Source organism: Bidens hawaiensis, unplaced genomic scaffold (assembly GCF_021521415.1).
Source record: "Bidens hawaiensis isolate Kalapana, Puna unplaced genomic scaffold, B.hawaiensis_p1.1 tig00012466_1, whole genome shotgun sequence".
Classification (NCBI taxonomy): Eukaryota; Viridiplantae; Streptophyta; class Magnoliopsida; order Asterales; family Asteraceae; genus Bidens; species Bidens hawaiensis.
This window is the reverse complement of record NW_027492016.1, coordinates 140,935-166,154: the sequence shown is the minus strand read 5'-3', so window position 1 is coordinate 166,154 and position 25,220 is coordinate 140,935. Positions and strand designations below refer to the sequence as shown.

The 25,220-nt window shown below is 35.7% G+C and overlaps 2 protein-coding genes and 2 pseudogenes across 3 annotated transcripts; 2 read left to right on the top strand and 2 right to left on the bottom strand.

Moving 5' to 3' along the window:
* The first annotated feature begins 2,898 nt into the window (after positions 1 to 2,898).
* Positions 2,899 to 5,072, top strand: LOC143541023 (UDP-URONIC ACID TRANSPORTER 1). Its single transcript, XM_077033943.1, has 4 exons — positions 2,899 to 3,351; positions 3,642 to 3,745; positions 3,831 to 4,059; positions 4,674 to 5,072. Exons 1-4 carry the CDS (start codon positions 2,899 to 2,901, stop codon positions 4,818 to 4,820), a joined length of 933 nt encoding a protein of 310 aa, XP_076890058.1. The 3' UTR covers positions 4,821 to 5,072.
* Positions 5,073 to 5,518: 446 nt separating this feature from the next.
* LOC143541001 (pentatricopeptide repeat-containing protein At2g22070 pseudogene) lies at positions 5,519 to 7,860 on the bottom strand (annotated as a pseudogene).
* A 6,219-nt stretch (positions 7,861 to 14,079) lies between these two features.
* Positions 14,080 to 15,494, bottom strand: LOC143541022 (dual specificity protein phosphatase 1B-like; annotated as a pseudogene). The gene is made up of 5 exons (XR_013136685.1): positions 15,423 to 15,494; positions 15,192 to 15,327; positions 14,979 to 15,096; positions 14,549 to 14,694; positions 14,080 to 14,386 (listed from the first exon to the last, which is right to left on the bottom strand). The product of XR_013136685.1 is annotated as a dual specificity protein phosphatase 1B-like (transcript).
* Positions 15,495 to 18,205: 2,711 nt separating this feature from the next.
* Positions 18,206 to 23,471, top strand: LOC143541057 (nuclear pore complex protein NUP93A-like). Its single transcript, XM_077033972.1, has 15 exons — positions 18,206 to 18,338; positions 18,407 to 18,498; positions 19,335 to 19,401; positions 19,688 to 19,747; positions 19,853 to 19,942; positions 20,044 to 20,313; positions 20,401 to 20,496; positions 20,586 to 20,720; positions 20,827 to 20,880; positions 21,210 to 21,293; positions 21,378 to 21,464; positions 21,531 to 22,421; positions 22,496 to 22,677; positions 22,767 to 23,058; positions 23,281 to 23,471. The coding sequence occupies exons 1-15, from the start codon at positions 18,237 to 18,239 to the stop codon at positions 23,356 to 23,358; spliced, it is 2,580 nt and encodes an 859-aa protein (XP_076890087.1). The 5' UTR covers positions 18,206 to 18,236; the 3' UTR covers positions 23,359 to 23,471.
* Positions 23,472 to 25,220: the final 1,749 nt, after the last annotated feature.

Genomic DNA, 25,220 nt, shown 5'->3' with positions numbered 1-25,220 from the left:
GATTTGCACATGAACTCAAAGTGAGTCATGCGCACAAGTCCAAATGGATGGACTTGGGATATATGAATCCCATAAAACTGAAGCAGTGCACCCACAAACCTTGTCATCGGGAGACGAAGGTTGCAGTGGGTGAAAAAATGGCTATAAAGGGATATATAGCCGGTAGGCGGGTCCGCCGCCGTTTGCCCGGCCCCAGGCAACATGCAGCCAAACAAGGGGGGAAAACCCTGAGAGGCAATAAGGCTGTCAAGATCAGCCTGCCTCAATTTGCAGGGGATTTCATTCCACCTCTTCACAGCCTTGGTCCTCCCTACCTCCTCCGATGAGACCTCAGCAGCCTTCTTCCCCTTGCCGGTCTTCTTCAATGTAGACATTACTAACGATTTTCTACGGCAATGGATGGGGGAGATTGTGTTGTCGGAGCTATCAGACATACAACTGTGACAACGAACAAAGATTGCTTCTGAATAACAGATATTTGGGAAGCAGAACAAAGATAATCAGAAGACAAAGAAAGAATACCTCTGAATAATAAACAAGAAGATGAAGGATAAAAAAACTCTAAGGGCTGGCTTTTATAGGCCCAGGAGAGAGAAATTTTGGTGCTGAACGGACTTCACGCGCCCCCACTCGCAGGTTTAAGCCAATGCGAGCGCGACACGTGTCCATGACACTGTGTGAGGGGACATGAAAGGAAACTATACGGCTGCTGCCAGAGTTCACGCGCCACCACTCGCAGGAACGGACCAACGCGAGCGCGACACGTGTCCCTGACAGCATGTGAGGGGACACGAAAGGCAACTGTAGCACCTCGAGCACACGAAAGGTCTGACACGTCTCCATCACGTACAGGGACGATTCGTTTGCAACCAAAAGGATAGAATTTCGCGCAACGGTGAATAATAAGAAGTAAAAGACAAACCCCTATTAAAGGAACAAACTGTTAAGTCTAATATCTATCTTGCCTCGCTCGCGCGAGACAAGACACACATTAGACTGGGGGGGCTTGAAGAGGTATGTACCCGCCTCAACACCGAGCAAGGCGGGTCAACCCACAAGATATAGACAAGAGGCTTGAAATCAAGGCATTACGAAGTCACAAAGCCAAAACCTATGCGCATGGCGCATATCACATATGCTCATGCATCACATGCTCAGGCATCATACGCCCAGGCACCACACATGCTCAGGCATCACATATGCTCACGCATATCACATATGCGCGTGGCGCATCAGCGCGCGGCGCATATCACATGCTCGTGCATATCACATCTGCGCATGAAACATCTGCGCGTGAGAATAAAGAGAAGACCTCGCGCATCCTCAGGATTGGCGCATATCACACACGCACATAATCAACCTCGTCCTTATCCAAATCAGGATTAGGGCAACCTTGATTGTGCACGTCAGACAACCTTCCAGAAGGTATCTTTTTAAGGAATAAGAATATGCTGATGTTGACAGCTGCCGAATGAAAGGTGGACAACTCAGCATAACCCATGTGCTACCACGTGATTATAACCAATGAGAAAGCACCAGGTGTCCCAGAGGACACGTGGCGCAGAGCAATTGGAGGAGGCCAACAAGGCTGAGCCCAATCAGTGGAAACCCTAGCACTATAAATACAGCATCAACTCCACAAGGAGAGACACTCAATCATATCACATTCAATCATATTCAATTACATTCAATCACAGACAGTTACAGCCAGTAACATACACAATCATCAGATAACATCCAATTACAGAGTATTCACCTATTAAGCAATACACTCCAAATTCCTTACTCTCACATATTATTATCTTCTCCCACAAATACTTATTCTCACACCGGAGGGTTACCCCAAAGAGGACCCCTCTGTCCCTTTCTGAGGGGTAAGTTGACGGTGCTGTTCATTTTGTAGGTGGAAGAACACAGATCCAAGAAAACCATCGGTGAAATAGTATAATCACACCCGAGGAAAGTAGATCGTCTACCAGTGAGTCGATCCACGCTTCTTCACATAGATATTATTTTCATTTAATAGTTTATAAAGTGTCAACACACCTAGACGTGGGCTGAGAAAACGGCTTCTATGCACCTATGTTATAAATGAAATGTCGCCTTACCCATTCGGAGCCACCACTACATAGAGTAAAATTTGTTTATCTTTTACCTAGTGATGGCTACAAATTCACAATAATAGATTATAGTATGTGTTAATACATCCCTTGTCTTTTCACCACTCTTGTCCGTTGAAAATTGCCTCTTTGGTGGTCATGTATAACAATTTACTCACAAATCTTAATTAGTCCACACGGAGTCCACCAAGAAAAACAGAAAATGGGAGATGAGATGGGCTCGAAATGGAGAAAATAATGAGGGTGATAGTTGGTGGGTTTTCAACAAATTTTCAAAAATGCAAGAAAGATGAAACAAATCCAAGAAAAATGGTGTACCAACTCGTGATTTTGTAAAAAAAATGCAAAATTTAGGGATATCGGTACCAACCTGGTGGCCTTATATATTTATAAAATATATTTTATTTTTTTAAACGGTAATTTAAATCACTAACTAACCCTCTCAATCATCTTTATTCCCTAAATATAGAACCATAAGGTACTACGTTGGCATGTCCTGGACGAAATCTCATTCACCTATATACCTGTACTTGGAATCACACCCTTTCATAAAATAACTATAATCGATAATTTCATTGGTTTTTAAATTATATATATTTTCTATCAACCTAATGATAATTTAAATAATATTCACGGTAAAACCTATAAACAACACTTGTTCCAAGTTCCTTCCGACATAAAACACCTCCTAATTTGACTCCAACACAAATTCACCCCATCACAAACATCAAGATCCAATAACCCATCTCCATCTTCATTCATAGATCCACTCGCCAACATGTCAGCTTCTTCTTCTTCTTCACAGATACTATTCATATCCTCGCTTATCATCCTCTGGTACTCATCAAACATCGGCGTCCTCCTCTTAAACAAACTACTCCTCTCCACTTACGGCTTCAAGTTCCCAATCTTCCTCACAATGTGCCACATGTCAGCCTGTGCCATCCTCAGCTACATCTCCATTGTCTTCCTTAAACTTGTCCCCTTCCAGAAGATCAAATCCAGCTCCCAGTTTTTAAGGATTGCAACCCTCAGCATTGTGTTTTGTGGGTCCGTTGTCGGTGGGAATATTTCCTTGAGATACTTACCCGTTTCCTTTAACCAAGCTGTCGGTGCTACCACACCGTTCTTTACCGCCTTGTTTGCGTATCTGATGACTTTGAAGAGAGAGTCTTGGGTCACTTATTGTGCTCTTCTGCCTGTTGTTACTGGTGTTGTCATTGCTAGTGGGGTGTGTTGTTTAACCCTTTATTGAATTAGTGAATTAATTGTTTGATCCGATTTTCGTATATAAAGTATTAATCTTTATTTATTGAGCATGGATCTTGATATGTAGTTTGATAAATGTTTTTAACACAAAGTATTGATGCTAATGTAATAATATGTCACTTATTTAAGTTGACTAAAAGGGTATTTTGGACTTTTTAAAAATTCCTGATCATCATTTATGTTTGCAGTATCTTGAAATTTGATGTTAATGAATATGCTAATGAATGTAACTAGTTAAGTGATTTGTGACAGGGTGAGCCGAGTTTTCATTTATATGGATTTATTATGTGCATAAGCGCGACCGCTGCTAGGGCTTTCAAGTCGGTTCTTCAAGGGATCTTGCTTTCTTCCGAGGGGTAATTTGCTTTCCGCTCGCATAATATATTGACAATGTATATGATAAATCATATTTGTTAAAAAGACAGAACTTTATGTTTGTAGGGAAAAATTGAATTCTATGAATTTGTTGCTATATATGTCTCCGGTTGCTATTATTGTTTTGTTGCCGGCTGTACTTGTAATGGAACCGGATGTGATAGATGTTACCGTCTCTCTTGCAATGGAGCATAGGTTCATGTGGGTGCTGCTTTTGATTAACTCAACTATGGCTTATGCAGCCAACTTGACTAACTTTTTGGTGACTAAGAACACGAGTGCATTGACACTGCAGGTTTGTTACTCGCCATCTTGATTCCTTTTGCATTGCTTATTTGCTTGTATTAATTAATGTGGTCATAACGGGTTGGGTAATGTATCTACAAAAGTTGTATTCTTAAATGATAATCAGTGTATATAGATGAAATGATTTGGATGGTTGTAACTTGTAAGCATTTGAAGACCATTTAAGTGACTTTTGACACATTTGGCCCGTTTGACTAGTTCTTCTATAGCTACTTTTTTCCTATTTAAGTTATATAGAAAAACATGAAATGACTCATTGCCATATGATCAATTTTCAAACAATCTGAGTGTAAATTTTCTCTCTGCAGCGTTCGTTGTAGAACTCGGTTGTTTATAAAAGTTCTATTCGGAAACTTAAAAAGTAACTTCTATTTAAGTTAAATTATTAGTCGGCTTGACCTAAAAAGTCAAAGCAGTTTACCAAAGCTGAATCCAAAAGGACATCAAATGGATTCCTTTAACTTAATTGTGTGTTTTTCAAAAGTGTGCATAAACTTTTTTTAAATAACTAAGTATAATATGATGCCTCACACAACTGTAACACATAGTTTTATGAAAACAAGATATTTTGTCTTGGAATTGAACTTTGTAAACAATGATCAGGTACTCGGGAATGCCAAAGGAGCGGTAGCAGTCGTTATCTCAATACTTCTTTTCAGAAACCCAGTGACAGTTGTAGGTATAGCTGGTTACTCGATGACGGTTATGGGGGTGGTTGCTTATGGAGAGGCCAAGAGAAGATACCAATGATATTTGCAGCCAGTCACCCTTTGTATGTGGATCTATGATTAAAAATTGCGGGAACACGAGTATTCTTTTATTAACGAATTTAACGAACTTTTATGAGCATATAATAGAGTTTTTATACGCATATTATCTAATGAATATTTGGCTGTTTTTATTTAGAAAGGGTTTGTTTGTATTCGATTGTGGTATGTAATTGTTAGCATTAGATTTGACTGTGCCAAAGTCAATATTGTTATATCGCGTGTTCCTGTTAACGATACTCTATTATTCATGTGTTTGTACTGTTGTATCCTGCCATAAACTGTTAGGTTCTAGTTTTAGAAATTGCAGATTTGGTGATGATTTAAAACTGATTAGTTAAAAGAAAAGGATAAAAGTAGTTTAAATATAAAATCGCTTACAACAATTTGTACAACACGAGAAGCTAAAATATTCAACTGTTGACATGATAATAACTATTCAGACTTTATGACACCATCCTTTATAAGATAAAACTTACTGAAGGAAGTTGAAAACAACTTCATCTTATATTCTTCTGAACTCTGATAGCAAAGAATTTGCATGCTCTAACTTACAACTATTTGTACAACACAAGAAGCTAAACTAAACTGAATATTATAGCTTGAAAGTTTCTATAATATATATATGTGTGTGTGTGTGTGTGTGTGGGTGTCAATTGCGCAACTCATGTCATGACATGGCTACCAGTAATCACGACATGAGCATGTGCCATTTTTGAAATGATGAAACCGAGTTGCATCTCTAACAATAATTTCCCTACCAACAAGTTTTGAAATAACTTAATAGCAGAGGCTGCAGAGTGACAATCTTTACACACCCTCAAATTCTTCATGATTCTCAAAGTACTGTTTTTTGGAGTCTTCATTAGTGCAAACACGATAGCAAGTTTTTCACTATGATGCATAAGAATTTGCTCTTTAACCTCTTCATCAAGATCATGCAAAACCGCTTCAGTTTTTGGTACAAACCCTAATTTCTTGATCTCCTTCCAAATCTCAGCCATATTTCGATAAATTTCATCTCTTTCAGGATGAAGACCATCTTCAGCTCCAAACACATGAACTTGATTCATTATTTGAACCCAACTAAACCCTTGATCTTTCTTCACTTGTTTGACTTTCATTGACTTTCTAATCTCAGCAGCATTCTCCCAATTCCCACAAGCAGAATAAACATTAGCTAGAGCCGAGTAGGCCCCACTGTTATCCGGTTCAATTAGCAACAACTTTTCAGCTGCAATTTTTGCAAGATCCGTGTTTTTATGAACATTACTAGAAGCTAAAAGTGAACCCCAAGCTATAACATCAGGTTCAATTGGCATATTTTGTATGATATCATATGCTTCTTGAAGTCTTCCCGCACGTCCATAAAGATCAACCATACACGCATAATGACTTAAGGTCGGTTCAATCCCGTGTTTTTCTTGCATTAATTTAAAATACTTGACACCTTCTTCAACCAATCCCATATGGGTGCAAGCCGAAATCACTCCAACATAAGTTATATGGTCGGGTTCTATATCAAAACTCAACATTTTTCCAAATAACTCCAAAGATTCTTTTCCATGGCCATGTTGAGCTAACGAAATGACCATGGAAGTCCACGAGACAGTATCTTTTAAACAACTTATTATATCAAACACACGATTTGCATTATCAATATTTCCAGATTTAGCATACATGTTAATCAAAGCATTACTTACAGAAACAGACGGAGCAGATTCGGATTTTATGGCTCTGGCATGGATTTGTTTGCCATGTTCTAAAGAAGCCAGACTTGAACTTACACTCAATATAGCTGCCAGAGTGTAACTGTTAGGTTCCGGACCCTCTTTGATCATTGATCTAAAGAGATTTATTGCTTCATTATTAAATCCATTCTGCATATACCCTACAATCATGGCGGTCCATACTACAACATCACGGTGTTTCAACGAATCAAATATTCGTCTGGCTGGATTCATGTCCCCTTGCTTGATGTATCCGTCTAAAAGAGATGTAAACGCGATTATGTTTAGATCTGAAATATGATTTTGAGATACAATCTTTTGAGCCGTGTTCACATGACCAAATTTAGAGTACATTGAAATCAAAGCATTCCCAACAGCTCCAGATAAATCAAGTTGGAATCTCACAATGTGGCCATGAATTTGTTTCCCCAAATTCAAGTCATTAAGATTCGCACAGGCTGATAAAACACTTGCCAATGTAAACCTATCTGGTTTTAGAGGCGTAGTTTTTAGCATATTTGAGAACATATCAAGAGCTTTAATGTCCAAACCATGTTGAATGTAACCCGAAATCATTGAATTCCATGTAACTATATCTCGGTCAGTCATTTGCTCAAATTGAGCAAGTGCAAGATCGAACCGTTTACATTGCATATCCATTGATATCACAGTATTCCAACTCGACAAACTCTTCACTTTCATCCTACCAAACACGCTTTCCGCTGTAAACAAATCACCTGATTTCGCATACATGTTTAGCAGAGAATTAGCAACGCTTGGGTACCCACTGAGCCCGACTTTCACTACACACGAGTGAACTTTCCTACCGATCTCCAACGATTTCATTGCAGCACATGACGCAAGAACAATAGTAAACGTGTACTGGGTCGGTATCACTTTGGAATTTATCATGTCAATCAGCATCCTGATAGCCGTTTCGAAACGACCAATCTGATTATAACCCACCATCATTGTAGTCCATGACGCGGAATCCGGTTCAGGCATTTCGTCAAACAGGCGGTGCGCGTATTCAATCCTTCCCTGTTTCGCATAAGCGGAAATAACCGTGTTCCAAGAAGATGCATTTCTAACAGGCATTTCATCGAACAGCTGACGGGCGTCAGCAAGAAACCCGGTTTTGGCATACAAGTTAATGAGATTGTTGATTAGATTCACACCAACAAGAACACCAGACTTGATTATTCGAGCATGAATGGTTTTTCCCGCGCATGGGTCTTTGTTAATCAGGGTATTTTGAATTAGAGAAACATAGTGTTGTTGATGTGCCATGGAAATATAAAAATTGAATTTTATTTTATTCGAATTCAAATCAATTTAACGGTGTAAAAAAAAAAGGGAACTGAAAAAGACCGAGGCCGAATATTTTGATAGGCATTGATGTCATTGATTTCAGGTTGGAATATTTAACGCTCGGCTACGTTTTCATATTGGTGTCTGTGTGGAATCTTGTGGTTGTGTGGGTTGTGATTACGGTTCTGTTGTATTGTTGTGATTGTAATTCTCTTTTCTCTTTTTACTCTCATTCATTTTTACCGGTTCAAGTATCTTCTTTTTCTGGGTTTTGTTGGTTTTGGTGTGGCTTGAGCTTGGAACACCATGAGTTCATTTGTGTCGGTAATGTATGGGTTTTGGAATGCTTCTATTAGGTCACTCATGTGTGAATTAAAAACAATAAAACAAGGAACTCCACAAAAATCATATTATTTACTATTCACGTATGGTTAGAATCTTAACCATATAATTAACACAGAAGTTAATGTGTTGATTTCCTAACTCTTATGTTTAACATTAGGTAGGCCCGGCCCAAAGGGAGAGTAAAGAGGGCGACGGACCCAGACCGACTCTCCTGAGAGACCCATAATTGTTAAAAAAAATAAAATTATATGTTATATATAATTTTGTTTTAAAACAAAAGCTTAAAAGATGAGTTATTGGTTGAAAGGAAAGAGGGGTAGAATATGCAATTAAAGGTCATGGGTTCAATTTCCATAATTAGTGTTCTTTTTTTCATAGAAAAAAACTATTTATGTTTTATATGAGTTATTTTAATAACTTGTTTATTTTTATTTTTTTATGTTTTGGTTCATACTGGGCTTTTAAAAGGTAACCCTATTGGTAAAATTGTCTATCACATAATTAGAACACGATTTTAGGGGCCCATTTTTTACTCGTTCCAGGCCCCAAAATTTTAAGTGACTCTCGGAGACGGCCCTGAGATTATGTGTTATCAAAATACCCATGTTGCTTAAACCAGTGGCTCTGATTCCACTTCTGTCACAACCCCCATCCCTATACCTCGAGAGGGGAGCCGTGAACGCGAGCGGTGGTATCAGTGTTTATTATTTACCGTAGTTAGGAAAAATCTTCATAGTGTAAAACACCATGATTTTCATTTCATAAACTGGGATAAAATCCATATTTATGTGGACAAATGTTTTATAGGGATAAACCCTAATTTACAAAACATGTTTCTTTACTCTGGTGATAAGCCACTTATTAAAGCTGGAAGGCCCGTAGGCGTCATTCCTTTGTCTTTAACAAGTCACCTGAAACATGTTTAAAATATTTGACCAGCATGAAATATTAGTGAGTACATTCATTTATAAACAACTCATTTTTACAGTTACAGCATTAAGATGTATTTGCATCTGCCCACTACAAATTAACGAAAGGTACTTGTCACTCGACTATATCTGTGATTGTGGTCATATTACTTATTGGCTAACACTTGTCCAATAAGTAACGTGTAATAGCCCATTAGGCAAGCCTTGTATACAAAGCCCCACAATACCAATACTCACTATCCCGTAAGTCTACAGAGACTTAATCACTGTAATGCAATTAAAATCTTTTGAAAGCATTTTGACTATCTGTCATGAATTTAATAAGTTTAAAAAAATCATCATGACAGTATTGGGAAACTAGTTGTCTCACGCAAAAGTGAGTTGTAGAAAAACTCGAATGTCTCACCTTACAAGTTTACTGTTTATGAGCTTCTTGGTATTAAGCACCAAGTTTAGTACATATATGCATTAGTATAAAATGATAAGTTTTAACGATAAGCACGAGATCGAAAACTTTACACGATGGCACAAAGTCTCACGTTGTTCAGGGCGAGATTTGGATTCGTGTACTAAAGTCTCGATCAATCAAACTAGGTATCGTTGCGGCTACTCAAGGTATTATACTAATACTGTAATATATCAGAAAATGAGAGGAAGCGCAAAAAACTGAACAATTGAAACAGGCCTTGAGCTTCCCGTTTTATAGCTGATTTTAAAGTCAGTGTCATATCACGGACTCGGGAAAAGGTCATCGCATAGTGCAACGGCCATATAGGTTTGCTGAGTCATCCCTAGTTATGCCACACGGCGTGAAAGTGTAAAATGCGCCATAAAAGCGCTCATCGTCCTTCTTTCGTGCCCACGCGCGTGCACGGCAGGTGCTTTGCACCCTCGCTAGAACCACTAAGAATGTGTCTTCTCATACAAGAATATTATCATATGAGCTCTCTTCCTTATAATGAGCTCACAAGTTTTGTAATCTAGCAATATGATACAAGAATTTACTTTCTAATGTATATCAAGGTGGAATGATTTCATTTCTTCCTTCACCAATGTGGGATGAACCCACCTTCTTATTTATTCAAAGTGGGATATTTCCATTTACTTATTTCATATTTTTCATCATGTATTTTGGAAAATTTTGGGATGTTACATATAGTATGGGAAAGAACCAAGTATCGATTCACGGATACACTTGTTTGATTTTTACTACTAAATCGTTGTATTTATTTTTAAGTAGAAGTAAGCATCGTATTAGTTTTGGTTTGAAAAGTAAATTTTAAAAGAAATTAAATAATATTTTTGGGTTTTTATATTTTTATAGAGATGATCAAGGATAAAAGTATATCATCTTGGTTAAAAGTCCTCTTAATTTGGTTTAACAGTTAATTAGTAAACATGTGAATAACATCTTATTCCTTTACAACTTAACTAATCTTAATTGGTATTTTAAGTATAGGCTTGCTTTGGTAATTAAATGTGGGAATAACATCTTATTCCTAAGTCATGCTATTCCATGATAATTAAAGAAAGATATATGCATAACTTCATGATCTCCACTAAAACATTATTTTATGTAAGCAAGTGGTTTATATTAAGTATTCATGAGATAACTTACTTTAAATATGAGACAATCCCTTAAATTACTAAGTAAATTGTCCTTAATAGTTTTGTAAAAATAACATTTGTATTGTACTTAAAATACCAATTAAGGTTAGTTAAGTTATAAAGGATCAACCTTGAATTAACAATTATTAGCCCACACAACTCTTGGACAATTATAGAACTTATGCAATAACCATCCAAGAGTTGTTTAAAATAGGTTATGTTGTACACCCACTTGACAAGTAATTAACCAATTTAGTGGATTAGCATCAACAATCTGTTTTCACAACATTGTCAACATTCTCATTTGAAAGATGATCAATTACTACTAATACTTCATTTGGTCCATGTTTTTATTAGGAGTTATGTTTTTATCAACCAAGGCCTTACAAGAACGGCAATTCATCGGCTTATCATCAAGCTCGGTACTTGTTATCTCTTTTAAGATTTGTATTTTTATCAACCAATGCCTCAAAAGAGTGGCAGCTCCCCGGCTAATCATCAATCTCGACACTTGGTATTTATTTTAAGGTTCATATATTTATTAACCAATGCCTCACAAGAGTGGTAGTTCCCCGGCTTATCGCCAAGCTCGGCACTTGGTTTATATTTTAAGAGTATTTTAACATTTTCCATTAAGTGATAATTACAACATAACATTTACTTTTTATAAACCAATCACATGTTTAACCAATATTATTAAACTTTAATTAAGATTCATTATACACCAAGATGATACTATGAAAGTTTAGACAATACTAAGCATAATGTTATACATCAAAGTAATAAATACAAACATGACCAAATAAGAACAATCTAACCAATTTGGATGACTAATCTTTGATGCTAATGGCTTTTTCCAAAAGCTTAATCTCATTGATCTTCAAAAGATGGATGGATGGGATAATTATCTTATTAGTGGTGGTGAAATGAGATAGGTGAAGTGGATTTAATCTTCTTCAAGGTGTGTTCAAGTCCATTGAATGTGGTGGATGAGCATTCAATTAATTTATAGGTTGAACAGGGCTCTCAACACGGCCCGTGTTGACATGGGCACGGCCGTATTGATCTTTTTGTGTGATTATATTAAATGCTCGTTGTCAGAAAGTACAATAGGAGAGTTTTTGTCTGGGCATGGCCCGTGTTGAACCTGGGCACCGCCGTGCTGATCCAGGAAGCATCTATTTGGTCTTTTCCTCTTGTACTTTCAACATGGGGTGTATTAATGTTAACATGGGCCATGTTGAGCTTCATAATATTCTATTTTGTCTTTTCCTCTTGTTCTTTCAACATGCGGTGTATTGGTGTCAACATGGGTCATATTGTGACTTCTGGATTTTGTCTTTTCCTTAGATGTTCTGAACGTGGCCATGTATTGAGTCTGTTTTCACAGTTTTTCTCCGTTTTTCTTCGTATATCAGCTCGTTTTATTCTTTAGGGCTATATTTACCCACAAAAAGAAATTATGAACATTAGTGGTCATTTATTCTAATATAATTGTTGATATTACGCCTATTTGAAAATATTTGTGTTGAAAAGATGTAGAAAATTTATATACATCAGGTTAGAATTGTTAAAAGCCCAAAACCCACCTTCAACTATAACACCATACAACTAGTTTACAATCATTTACACGAGTTAATTTGTAGTAAGAAATTGATTATTTGATAACAACTGAAAACCCATAAGTCCATAACCAACCTTATTTCATGGCCAAATTGAACTTGTACACATTAGAGAATGAATGGACAAAGGGAATGAAATAGATTATTATCATTTCTTTATTTTGTTTGGTTAATCTATCGGAATAAAATGAATTATTACTTTATATTGTTTGCTATTAAAAAACGTACGAATGAAATAGAAATAACAAAAACTCCTATCGCAAAATAATTTTTTTACCAAAAAAAATTAAAATGCAAATGGCGACAGTGGTGGTGGTGGTGACGACGGTGGTAGAACTAGAGGTCAACTAGTGATAGCGATGGTAGTGATGGTAGCAGCGATGGTGACGGTCAGGTGGTGGTAGTCAGGCAACAACAGTGGTGGTGGTGTAAATGGTGTTCAGGAAGCGGCGGCGGTGGTGACGGTGCTGGTGGCGGCTGCGATGACAATGGCTGTGGTGGCTACGGTGATAGTGGTGGTGGCAGTGGCGGTGGTGGCACTGATGATCAGGTGGTGGCGAGGGTGGTAGTGGCGGTGGTGGTTGTTAAGTGGTGCTGTTGAGAAGGTAGGATGAAAGAGGAATGAAATATGAAGGTCAAATAATGAGATTAAGGGCGCGCTTGTTTCACATAATGTAATGGATTTGGAATTGGAATTTGTATAGGATTTGTAATTGAAAGGAATTGGATTTGGAATCTGAACATTCCAATAGGAATTGAAATAGGAATGAATTGAAATCCAATTCCACTCTTGATGTGTTCGTTTGACAAATGAATTGGAATTATTTTTTTTAAACAAGGATAACAGCAGAAACATTTTAGTTTTTTTAGATTTTTGTTTTTTATTTATATTTTGCGTTATGATTTTTTATTTTATTTTATTTTTTTTGAATTTCTTTCAAGAGTTTTTCTATAAAATCAAAAACCCCTCAAAATAATAATAAAAATTCATAACTCAAACACATGAATTGAAAACAAAAAAAGTAAAAAAAACTTAAATGTTTTATTCGTTGTCCTCGTTGAAAAAACAAATACAAAAAAAACCCTCAAAAAAAGATTCCAATGAATTCATTTGAAATCTTTCATATTTTAGAAGGATATGGAATCATTTATTTAAAGGAATTTGAAGGAACTGAATTCCAATTTCAATTCCTTGATAACCGAACCAAAATGAAATTAAGACTCCAATTCCAACGAAACAAACACTCCATGCCATGAGATTTTAATTCCAATTCCTTTGTATTCCCACAAATTCTGTAAAACGAGCACGCCCTTAAGAGAAATTTATAATACATAAATTTGATAATGGCAAAATTATCTTTGTTTGCATATTCAAATTAAAAAGCAATATTTGCTTAAGATAAAAATAGAACACGTTTAACTTATAACTAAAAAAATGAACTTCATTAAAGAAAAACAAAAGCAATAAAAATGATTCTAATGCTTGAGCGTTTAAGTAGGATTGGGTTTGCTATCCAAAAATGGGTTGTGGCACAGCTTGTTGTCCGCTTACCTGCCACTTCATTGTAAATCGTTTGAATGTTTATTAATGTTATGTATTAGTATCCTTTTTAGATTAATTACATTGGCCCGCTTTAATCCCTTTTCTGCCCATCGCACACTCAAATCTCCCAGATGGCGAAGAGCTAGATCAGTCATGCCATAAGACCCAATGTAATCTACCAACATCAGAAGTTAATAAGCTAACTAAAAATTCAAAAATCCAAGTAAACAGCTCATGATTTAATAAGCCAGCTAAAAATGTCTTCCCATCAATTCTACGAACTCGTCGCCATCTTCAACCAAATCAATTTCAAACTCATTGTCATCTTTAACCAGATTTCAAATGCCTCGTCATCTTCAACCAGATCAATTGAAGCTGAGCCAAGATCCAAAGGTAAACTGCAACCAAGAACCTGTGCACGTTCCCATTTCCAAAAGCCGGCGAGTTGATTTGGAGTGCTACTTTGCCAAACGGGGAAGAAGAGGAATCATATTTACGGACTAACTATTAATTCCTCATATTTAAAACAATTGAGGTTTAATGTAGATTCTTTATAGTCAAGGTGTCTTTTAAGAGGATCCTTAATCACGAGCCGTTTTTTTATGAAAAAAACTACAGCATACCTGGAAGAGATTTCTCATAACTTTGCAGCTGCAATATGAAACCAGCGTTGGGAGCAGCCACGCTTCGTTTACTTTTCACAAGCTTCAGGGCTTTAGACGAGTTCATGCCATGTGTCTTCATCAAATAGGCCACAACAACACTCACACTAGATCAAATATATAATACGTTAAACATAGTGTTAATTCATATGCACATAATATCTTCAATCAAGCATTTAAAATTTTAGCAAAATAAACAAATTGGAAATAAAACTATAGAAATCAACACATCAAAAACCTAGCATATGATATCTACAAAATAAAGGTAATATATGCGGTACTCATATGTTCTCTTTTCATCAACCTACTTTTTTTATGTCAAAGTAGCAAAGCAATGAACCAGCATGCTGTCATTTAAAAAAAAAGAACATATTTCATAAAAACTAATCACCTTCTAGATCTTCCTGCAAAGCAATGAACCAACACGCTGCCCGTTCTTTTAGCTTCATTAATGCAACTAAAACAGTCATCAAAGAATTGTGCAATGTTTACGTCTCCTCTGTCATGTACTAAATCAATTAAAGTTATACGGATGAGAAATATTTAAGTTTATTGAAACATATACAAGGAACAATATCATCGATCAATAAAAGAGCCATCTTACAATCAAGCGTTTTGTAAGTAAAATCATTTGGGTATGGAGGTGGAATTGAAGAAGCAACAGTTAAAATGTGAGTAATGTTCAAGCTTTTCAAAAGTGTCTTGTTATTGGCAGCTTTAACTGAACCCAAATAAAGACCCTACAATAAAAGCAATGTGTGAGATTGATTGAGAATTAATAAGTAACATGATGTTAATAAAGTTTTAAGAGATTGATTTTTCAGTTTTAGTTTACCTCTTCGATTTGAGATGGAATGTCGTCTTTAATATCCTTTGCTGCCTTAATTGCTCACAAAAGGTCATCCATTGCAAAGCTGTTAGTCAAATTCAAAAACTAGAAAAGTTGTGAGTTTTTCTTAATGGCAGATTCATGCACCCAATGAAATCAATCTGCACATGTAAAAATAGACATCTTATGACACACGAATGAGAAAGAAAAACAAACAAAAAGTCCCAACAGAATTTTATAAACTGGTTTTGAATTGTTTAGAAGTGTAAGCATTTATAAAACATTAATTTCTATATGGTTTACTATTTTTCCAAAATAGTATAAAACTGGTACAGAAAATAAAACTATTCCCTAAAGACTTTAACAATTAAATATTAGGTTCATAAACCACCAAACTAGCAAAATCAAGTTTACAACAGTGTGCATAAAATCTGTAGAACCTATATGTTTTTTCAGAAGACCTGCCCTATATTAATATACAAACCAGATACCAGAATTAAAAGTACAAATGGTCCAATGAATCCTAATTTCTTAGGTGGTCTCAATCTACAAAGAACCCTAATCAATTTCTTCCCTAATTTCACCAAATTAGAAAACAGAACCCTTCCAGAAACACAAAATTACGTCGTAATCGACAAAAAATGCTGTTCAATTCGCTAATTACTAGGTTCCTTAGGTTTTAAGTTCAAAACAAAACGAGCGAGGGTATGCTCGAACTCGGCTAGGTTTTAAACTGGGCGGCTCAGTTTGGCTCGAGTTTGTATAAACGAGAGTGAACTTGCTGCTCAAACTCGGTTCGGTTTATAAACGAGCACTCAGTTTCATGTGACTTGATCAGTATGGGTACTTATAAACCAGTATATCTAGACAAAATAATGTTATGCAAAATACCATATACCTACTTTGTGAGAACCAAGAGTTATAGAAGAGACTTTGTATAAAATAATTTCTAAAAGAAAAAGAAGTCATATGCATTTGATCCAGAAAAGTAGGTTTAACTTACCTGAGGTGTCTGGATGGATTCCTTTTATGGAAACCAAATCAACCAAACCTAGCAATTAATCCAAGCTGCAACACAACAAGGAAATACAAAACGAAATCATTTCACACAAACATTATATTGTGGTTTCAAGCAACTTGTGACATTATGAAAGAAAAATAAGTTATCAAATTGAGTGAAATTAACTGAAATCGTTTCCAGCTGTTGAGATAAATAAACTGATAATTCTTCATATTTGAAACTAAGTAAACATAATTTGGTTAAATAACTCTGTCGAAGAAATTCAAAGCAAAAAGCAAATTCCAAGATGAAGAAAACATAACCTCCACTTACAATAAATTCTCTAGTTATAAATTATAAATTTTATATAAATTGTAACTTATATTTTTGTCGTTTATATATCAATATCTGTAAATAAATAAATAAACTTAATGAACTCAACTCGATTACATTACGACCCAACAATGTTGACCCAATACACCAAAAATAAATCCTAAATTAGGATAACCCAAAATCTGTAAACCCATCTTCGACACCAAAGTTTGATTTTTATCTTATGCTATAATTACATGGGTGTATCTTATTTTTAGTAACAAAAATGAATGTTGTAGAACCCATAGAGCATTAGGTGGAATGAGTAAGGGCTAAAAGCGTGTTCGGAATTGAGTTTGAAACAAACTTATTACCTTATTGGTGTTTTAAAAGAGCCAATAAGTTAAAATGTATTTGGCAATCATAAAAATCTTTTTTTATTTTAGTTTTTTGAAAGGGTTAAAAAACAGTATTTCAAAAGCCTCAAATTCTAGCTTTTCAAAATGGCTTTTTGAGAAAGCCAATAAGCATTTTTCAAACTCAATCTCAAACATGCCCTAACAATCAATTGTATGTAATTTATGTGTATTTTTTCATACACACACACACCAAATTTTACATATAAAATTTCAGTTTTGACTAATTTTGACCAAGTAATGATTATACGGTGATTAGTCAGTAGAATATCAGCTAGTGGTTAATCCACGATAAATTGGTTAATTCAGCGATTAGTCCATATGACCTAAGCAGTTAATGCGAAAAAATATCGGATATCGGTCAAGGACTATTATATGAGATATCGGTTATTACAGTGAGATACCAGTGGGATATCAGTAATTTTAATATCATGTAAAATTCATATATATGGCAATTTAACACTAATAATTTAGTATATTCTCATACCATTAACAAATTAACCTTTTGTAAATTGTAAAACACTAGCAATCATAGTAAGTAAGAATTGATTAAGACTTAAAACAGTAGCATTGAACACTAAAAGTTGATAATTAAGACTTAAAATACTGATACCGGGAATATTGGTGACGTATCGGTCAAAAATTAGTCCAATATCGGTCAATATCGTTGATATTATCGGTACCGATATTCTGACTTATATATCGCTAAAGAACCGATAACCAATTATCAATTACATGCCATATGTCATATGATGTAATATCTTTCAAGTATATGTATACACTTTCAACCAAAACTTGTTGTATTGTAAAATACTGTATCCATGAACAAAACATATATTTATAGTTGAAGTCTTTTTTATAATTTCCGTCCGCATAGACAAAACAATTTCTGTACGCCTTTTTTTTTTTTTTTTTAAATACAATATTACTAGAGATGTCAAGAATTAAATATAGGGGAATAATACCCCTGGTTTTCGAAAGTTAGGGCTCTTGCGTTTTGAGCTCCAAACCAAAACCCCAAAACCATAACAACAACAACAACAACAACAATAATAATAATAATAATAATAGCATTTTGGGTTCGGTGCATCAATGGCGAACGACGCAGACATGAGCAGCTGGACGGATCTCCTGCATTCATCTTCCAAACTTGTTGAACAAGCTGCTCCTTCCGCCCAATTTCCTCCTCTCCAGGTTATTCATTTAGCTCGCACTGTGTATGCTTATAGTGCTTAATGAATATTAATATTATCCTCTCTCAGAGAAACTTGGATCAATTAGAAGCGTTGTCTAAGAAGCTCAAGTCCAAAACCCTAAGAACCGAGGCTCCTTCTCAATCAATTGCAGCCACAAGGTAGCTAGCTTTTCATTATTGCATTTTATTAATATTCTGTTTCTTTAAAATTTGAATTGTTGTTAGATAAATTGATACAAGTACTTGAAATAATTTGAATATTTCTGAGAAACAAGTTTGCTTTGTGTCTCTTTGTACTAGACTCAGTAGTGTGAGGACTGATATATAGTTGAGATTAAGTTTGTATAGCAAAAAACTAGGAATTACAAGAAAAAGTGTGTTTAACATGGAGTTAGTGGACAGACTGCAGTATGAAACCGCATTTTTAGCTAATCACCACCTTGATTTATTAAGATGCATCAATGGTGCATTGTTGCATTAAAAGTAAGTAATGAACTTAATACTTATTTTCCAATGCTCTGTTACGATGGAGTTTATATCTTATTGAGTATCGTGCATGATTTTACACTGCTAAAGTGATTTTAGGTGTAAACTAGTGTTTAGTGAAGGAAGATATTTTACTTGTGTTGTACAGGAAGTTCTTTTTCTTTGGATTTTTGAAAATTAACTAAAAGCAGAATGCAAGTTTTTGCTCGCATGTAAAAGCGAGTGCGCATTTGTAGTTGTGGTTTGAAAATCGTAAACCTAGGGTTTACTTGCGTTTTTTTAAGAAGACATGATACTAATTTGCTAAAATGTGTATCTTGGTAATGAAATGAAGTTCATTAGAGTAGTCCTGGTTTAGAGTTTGTATCACACATTCCTTTTCATACAACATACAAGAAAACAACTAAAAAGTATTACGAAAAGGCAGTATATGTAAGGATGATATTTATGGTTTTTGATCTTAGGTGATGGATCCTGTTAATGTATGTAACTTGTTAACTTATGTGCAGGCTACTTGCACGCGAGGGGATAAATGCTGAGCAACTGGCACGTGAATTAAAATCATTTGAATTGAAGGTATTATTTAATTAACTTGAAGCATGTCAGGCTGATTATATTTGCTTATTTATGCGTACCATTATATGTGTAGTTTGTTTCACTAGGGCGGTGAGTGTTGTCTTTTGATGCGAAAATAAACTTTAGTTCAAGTTGTGCTTTTCCACTTTTGTTTTAGAATTTGACTCCAGTTCTTTTAGATTTTCTATGTTATTTAGTTTTTCAATGCTACTTTGTTTTGAGAGTTGTATATTGGTTACTTATTCACAAATTTTTACCGAGTTAGATCTTGTAACTTTGTGTGTAGACAACTTTTGAGGATGTTTTTCCGGCTGAGGCTACAAGCGTTGAGGAGTACTTGCAGCAGGTACCTAATGCATCTACTGCTGCATTTTTAATGAACTAAATGTGCATGGATTATGTATAATTATTTAAATAAATGGCAACGCTTGTCACAATTTCATATTTTCAGGTTCATGAAATGGCAATGGTCTCCGCTGTTCAGGAAGCTCAGAAAGATAATCTCAGAAATTTTAGTGACTACATGATGACAGTTTTAGAGGTTAGTTGCTTATTAGTTCTTTCATTTGGAATTTACTAAGTTATCTAGTTACACAGTTATGCGTTTAATTTTGAACGCTTATTTTGCTTTGTATTCGTTAGGATGACTGGCAAAAGGAAAAAAGGGATTTTCTTCACAGCATGAGCCGCATTTCAACATTACCAAGAACCAATGTGAACGAGTCAAGCTTTGGGGCTACCCGTTCCGGACCGATATTATCTCTAACATCTAGCCCCCATGTTTCATCTGGTTCCTCTAGCATGGAGCTTGTGCCAGTAGGTGAGAAGTCAGCCATTGATAAAAAGGCTGAAGCATATGCTGAGGTTGTTAGGACTCTAAATGATGCCAGACAACGTGGCTTATCATTTAAAGTAAGTTTGCTAGTTATTAATCTCTCACTGTTTTTTCTTTTGTGGATTCAATAAATGTGCATGTTAGTAATTTATTCCATTTGGCAGCCAGCTACTGCTTTCAAGAGTGCATATGAAAGTCTTGGTTTGGATGCTTCTGGTGGTAAGTCTGTTACCATGGGTAAGATTTGGCATCTAATTCAGGTACCCACTTACTATGCAATCTGTTCATATGACTTAAACATTTTGTTGATTATATTCCAATTATATTCTCATAATTTATGCTATGTTAGACTTTGATGGGCGAGAATTCAAGTTTTCCAAGAAATATTTCAAAGAAAATGTCGCTAATAATCGGTGCAAGGAGACACCTGGAGTTGGGACATGAGAAGTATATCATGGAAATGATACAAAGTCATCCAGCACAGGTAATAAAATATATATTCCTTTTATTTTTTTGGTTCAGTATGTTTATTTACTCTCATATTTTGCACTATCTGTGTATTAATTATCTTTTATACTTTTTTTATGTAGGCTGCTCTTGGTGGAGTGGTTGGAAACTTGCAGAGGATTCATGCTTTTCTTAGGGTTTGTGGTCACTTCTTGGGGAAAGTTAACATACAAATTAAATTAACATGCTAACTGTGCGAATCAAGTAGTGTAATTACATAACAAGTAGTGTAATTATGTAATTGCATCGTATTGTACTTACACTATGCTGTAATTACATTACACTATAATTACACTATAATTATAGTGTGGTGTAATTACACTACTTGTATATGTAATTACACTATTTGATTCGCACAGTTAGCACGTTAATTTAATTTGTATTTGATCCAAACCCCTTTAATGTTAATCAGCATATTATACTCTTATGTGTTTGTATTTTTACTAACTCTACTTTTTTTATGCAGATTCGTTTGAGAGACTATGGTGTTCTTGATTTTGATGCTGGTGATGCTCGTAGGCAGCCTCCTCTTGATACCACATGGCAGCAGGTGTATTTGGATATACTTATTATCTATATACTTTTCCTAGCATATTATTCATTAATTAAGTTACTAACGTTTTGTATAATACAGATCTATTTCTGCTTGAGAACTGGGTACTATGATGATGCAAGAGATGTTGCTTCACGATCTCGTGTTTCTCATCAATTTGCATCACAGGTATATTATATTATACTAAATTTCAAATCTTTCAGTTTAACTGTTAACTCGTTCTAAATTTGACAGCTGGCAGAATGGATAACAACTGGAGGCATGGTATCAGTGGAGACTGCTTCCATTGCTGCAGAAGAATGTGAAAAAATGTTGAGAATCGGTGACCGAGCAGGCCGGGGTACTTTTGACAAGAAAAAGTTACTTCTATACGCACTCATATCCGGTTCCCGCAGGCAGATTGACCGCCTGCTTAGAGAACAACCTACACTTTTCAACACCATAGAAGATTTCTTATGGTTCAAGTTATGTGCTGTTCGTGACTCGACATCCGTTGTTTTGAACGAATGCGTCTCACCTTACAGCCTGGATGATCTGCATGCTTATTTAAACAAATTTGAACCATCTTATTATACAAAGAACGGAAAGGACCCGTTAGTGTATCCATATGTGTTACTGTTGAGTATGCAGTTGGTGCCGGCTGTCATATATTTGTCTAAAGATATTGGAGATGAGGGGAATAACATAGATGCTGCTCATATAGCGATTGCGCTATCAGACCACGGTGTGTTATCTGATGTTGGTGGGACCGGTCTTAAAATAGGGGTGATGGATGCTTTTGCTGAGTCAGCTTGTATTATTAGGCAGTACGGTTCACTTTACTTGAGGCATAATAATCTTTCTGTGGCATTGGAATATTATGCACAAGCGGCTGCTACAGTTGGCGGTGGACAGGTGTCATGGTCGGGAAGAGGAAATGCAGACCAGCAAAGGCAGCGGTTATTGATGATGCAACAGCTTCTTATGGAAATATTGTTGCGTGATGGCGGGATTCTGTTATTACTTGGACCAAGAGGCGCGGGTGAAGAAGGTGAATTAGGGCGATTTTTGAGTAATCAGAAAGATAGACACACTTTTCTGGTTGAAGCTGCTCGCCAATGTCAGGAAGCCGGGCTTAATGACAAAGTAAACATTCTTTTCAAAGTTGATCTTAAAATAAGTCAATTACTGCTTTCTGTAACGTTTATCTTGATTTTCAGGCTATAGAGATTCAAAAGAGAATTGGGGCATTTTCAGCAGCATTGGATATTATTAACAAGGGTCTCTCGGAAGCTATATGTTCTCTCTCACGTGGTAGATTGGATGGTGAGAGCCGAACAGCTGGGCTTGTTCATTCTGGAAACGAGTTGCTCGAGACGTTTAAATATTATCCACACGTCAGGTTAGATCTTAACTTTGGTTCTAAAACTAGTTATTGTGATTTCTGAAAATCGTTTATGATAACTTGTGAACATTTGTGACTTTGTGCAGTCTGCAAGAGAGAGAATATGTGTTGGAGCAAGAAACCTTGTTAAGACAGCTTGAGACAATTTTGTCTATTCATAAATTGGCAAGACAAGAACATTATCTAGATGCTTTAAGGGAGGTTGCTAAGCTTCCATTTCTACCATTTGATCCCCAAGCACCTGACACCTCAGCAGACATGTTTCAAAACTTGTCTCCCTATGTTCAAGCATGTGTTCCAGATCTTCTTAAGGTTGCTCTTCAGTGTATTGACAATGTCAGAGATACAGACGGGTCACTTCGTGCATTGAGGACCAAGGTATGCTTGTTAAGATATAAAAGGTTACTCTTTTGGTATCCTAAAAAATACAAAATCTAAAGACTTAGCTTGATAAAAGTTATTTTCCACTTAAAATATGCTACTGAAATCGGTCTTTTAACCCTGAAAAAGAGTGTTTTATTAACATGCATTTAAATCAAGTGCTATTTCGCTCTATAATTTATAATAAAGAGTTATAAGTTATTTACATCTCTTGTGCAGATTGCCAATTTCCTTGCTAACAATTTGAATCGCAATTGGCCACGTGACTTGTATGAGAGAGTGGCGCGTACCTTGTGAAGTCGAAGTTCTTGTGAGATTTGTTTTGGTGAGTGTTAAAAGTAAGAGACTAAGTTTTATGCAATAATGAATGTATGGTTATTATTATCACTGTAACGGTGCATATGATGCTATTGTAGTGTTTTCATCCGCAAATGTCAATTTCTAGAGCTCTTTTGTGTTTTGGGATGTTTTATTCATAACTTAGTAGGTGAATACCACATTACCACTTAGAATTTTGTTTTGATGATGGTTGTAATTTTAACCAGTGTTGAATCAACAAGTAGGTATGGCGTTAATGGATTAGGCTTGGCTAATGTGGCTTTATAATAAATGTTCTGGTTAATGCTTAGCCAATTTTAATAAAGAACTATGAAGATGACAACTATTTATACATGTTGAGGTTTAAGCCTTTTTGTGGAAAGTCCTAGGTTCAGTTATTAAGCAAAGAGTCAATTAAGAAAAATTGTAGTAGTTTAGGCATAGTGTAGCTTTTTAAAAAGTAAACATACAAAGTAATTGATTTAAGTGGTGGTGGTTTTCTGCATATAATTTGATTGTTTTGCTTAACGCTAAATTAAATTTCATATTTTGACATGTCTGATTCATTGGACTATTTTATGTCAACTGAAATATAATTCACGCATAAGCAAACATTTCACAGACCAGGTTTGAACGGAAAATGTGCTTGTTATAGTATAATAGTATAATTCGATTATTTGCATCCATACGTGTTTTTAGTATTAAGTTGTTTGCATGTCAACCTTTACAAGTATTTCACGAGTCTCATGGCAATGAAAAACATAAGATGCTAACCTAGAGGACTGAAAGACAAATTTTTTTCTTTAATTATGGTGACGATTCATGTCCAACCAACAAAAAGAAACAAACTTAACTCCTTTTTGTTAGATAACCCGTATGCCAACATGCCTATTAGTTTGAGAAAACTATCGATTATTAAGCATACTAAATTGAAATGATGATTAGAATATCCTTATGTGTTAAGATGTATCCTCAAGTTAGCAACTAAGGGGGTGCTTGTTTAGGTCTGAATGGTTCCATTCAGATGCACATGTCTGATTCGCTCAGATTAAGAGCGTTTGGTTGCATTTTATTCGGTCTCTGAATTGAATTAATTTCCCACGTCAGTTGAAAAAAGACGCTGAATTTTTTAAAAAAATGTTAAAGCATGTGAATGAAGAATTCTTGATCTTAAAAAAGAATTACTAAATTTGTGAAACCCGACAAGTAGCCAAAAAAGTGAATGTCCATATTATTTTGGGTTAAATTCCCTCTTATGGTTTATGACTGTATCCCTTGTGTTTAAGAAATTGCCTATTCTCTATGTTGCATACACCGGATAAAGTAATGGCATAGGGAAAGTTAACTATTTAATTTGCTAACTCAAAAAGAATAATTCTATAAATATATACCTTATTAGTTTTGATGATTAACATACACCATTTTTTTTTAACGGCGACTTTCTTAGTTAAGTGATAACGCGATCGCATTCACGGCTCCATCACCCTCGGTCCAGACTATGTTGACATTATCGGGACCCACGCAGGAACATAAGGATCATTTGGCATTTCGGGTAAAACCCCCGCTCACCCCGCCCGAAGGCACGACAAGTTTTATGCATCAGGGAAAATCCGGTCGGCATCAGGGATCGAACCCGGGTCTCCCCGTGTCTTCCCATCCTTTGCCTGGCCAACTGGGCTAGCCCAGCTGGTTATTAACATACACCATCTAGTCCTACTTCTAAATTTATACATTTGTTCATCATGGGACTCAAACCCTCAACATCACAGTAAGAGACACCATTTTACACACCTTGATACCGCTATGCCAAATATGCTATTATTAGAAACTTGTTTTTTCAT

What these genes read in the sequence shown, in the direction of transcription:
- LOC143541023 (XM_077033943.1), top strand. Translation starts at nt 2,899, where the DNA reads ATGTCAGCTTCTTCTTCTTCTTCACAGATACTATTCATATCCTCGCTT. An exon ending in GTGTTGTCATTGCTAGTGGG is followed by an intron (nt 3,352 to 3,641) that starts GTGTGTTGTTTA and finishes GATTTGTGACAG; the next exon opens with GGTGAGCCGAGTTTTCATTT. An exon ending in ATCTTGCTTTCTTCCGAGGG is followed by an intron (nt 3,746 to 3,830) that starts GTAATTTGCTTT and finishes TTATGTTTGTAG; the next exon opens with GGAAAAATTGAATTCTATGA.
- LOC143541057 (XM_077033972.1), top strand. Translation starts at nt 18,237, where the DNA reads ATGGCGAACGACGCAGACATGAGCAGCTGGACGGATCTCCTGCATTCA. An exon ending in AACGTGGCTTATCATTTAAA is followed by an intron (nt 20,314 to 20,400) that starts GTAAGTTTGCTA and finishes TCCATTTGGCAG; the next exon opens with CCAGCTACTGCTTTCAAGAG. An exon ending in TTGATACCACATGGCAGCAG is followed by an intron (nt 21,294 to 21,377) that starts GTGTATTTGGAT and finishes TGTATAATACAG; the next exon opens with ATCTATTTCTGCTTGAGAAC.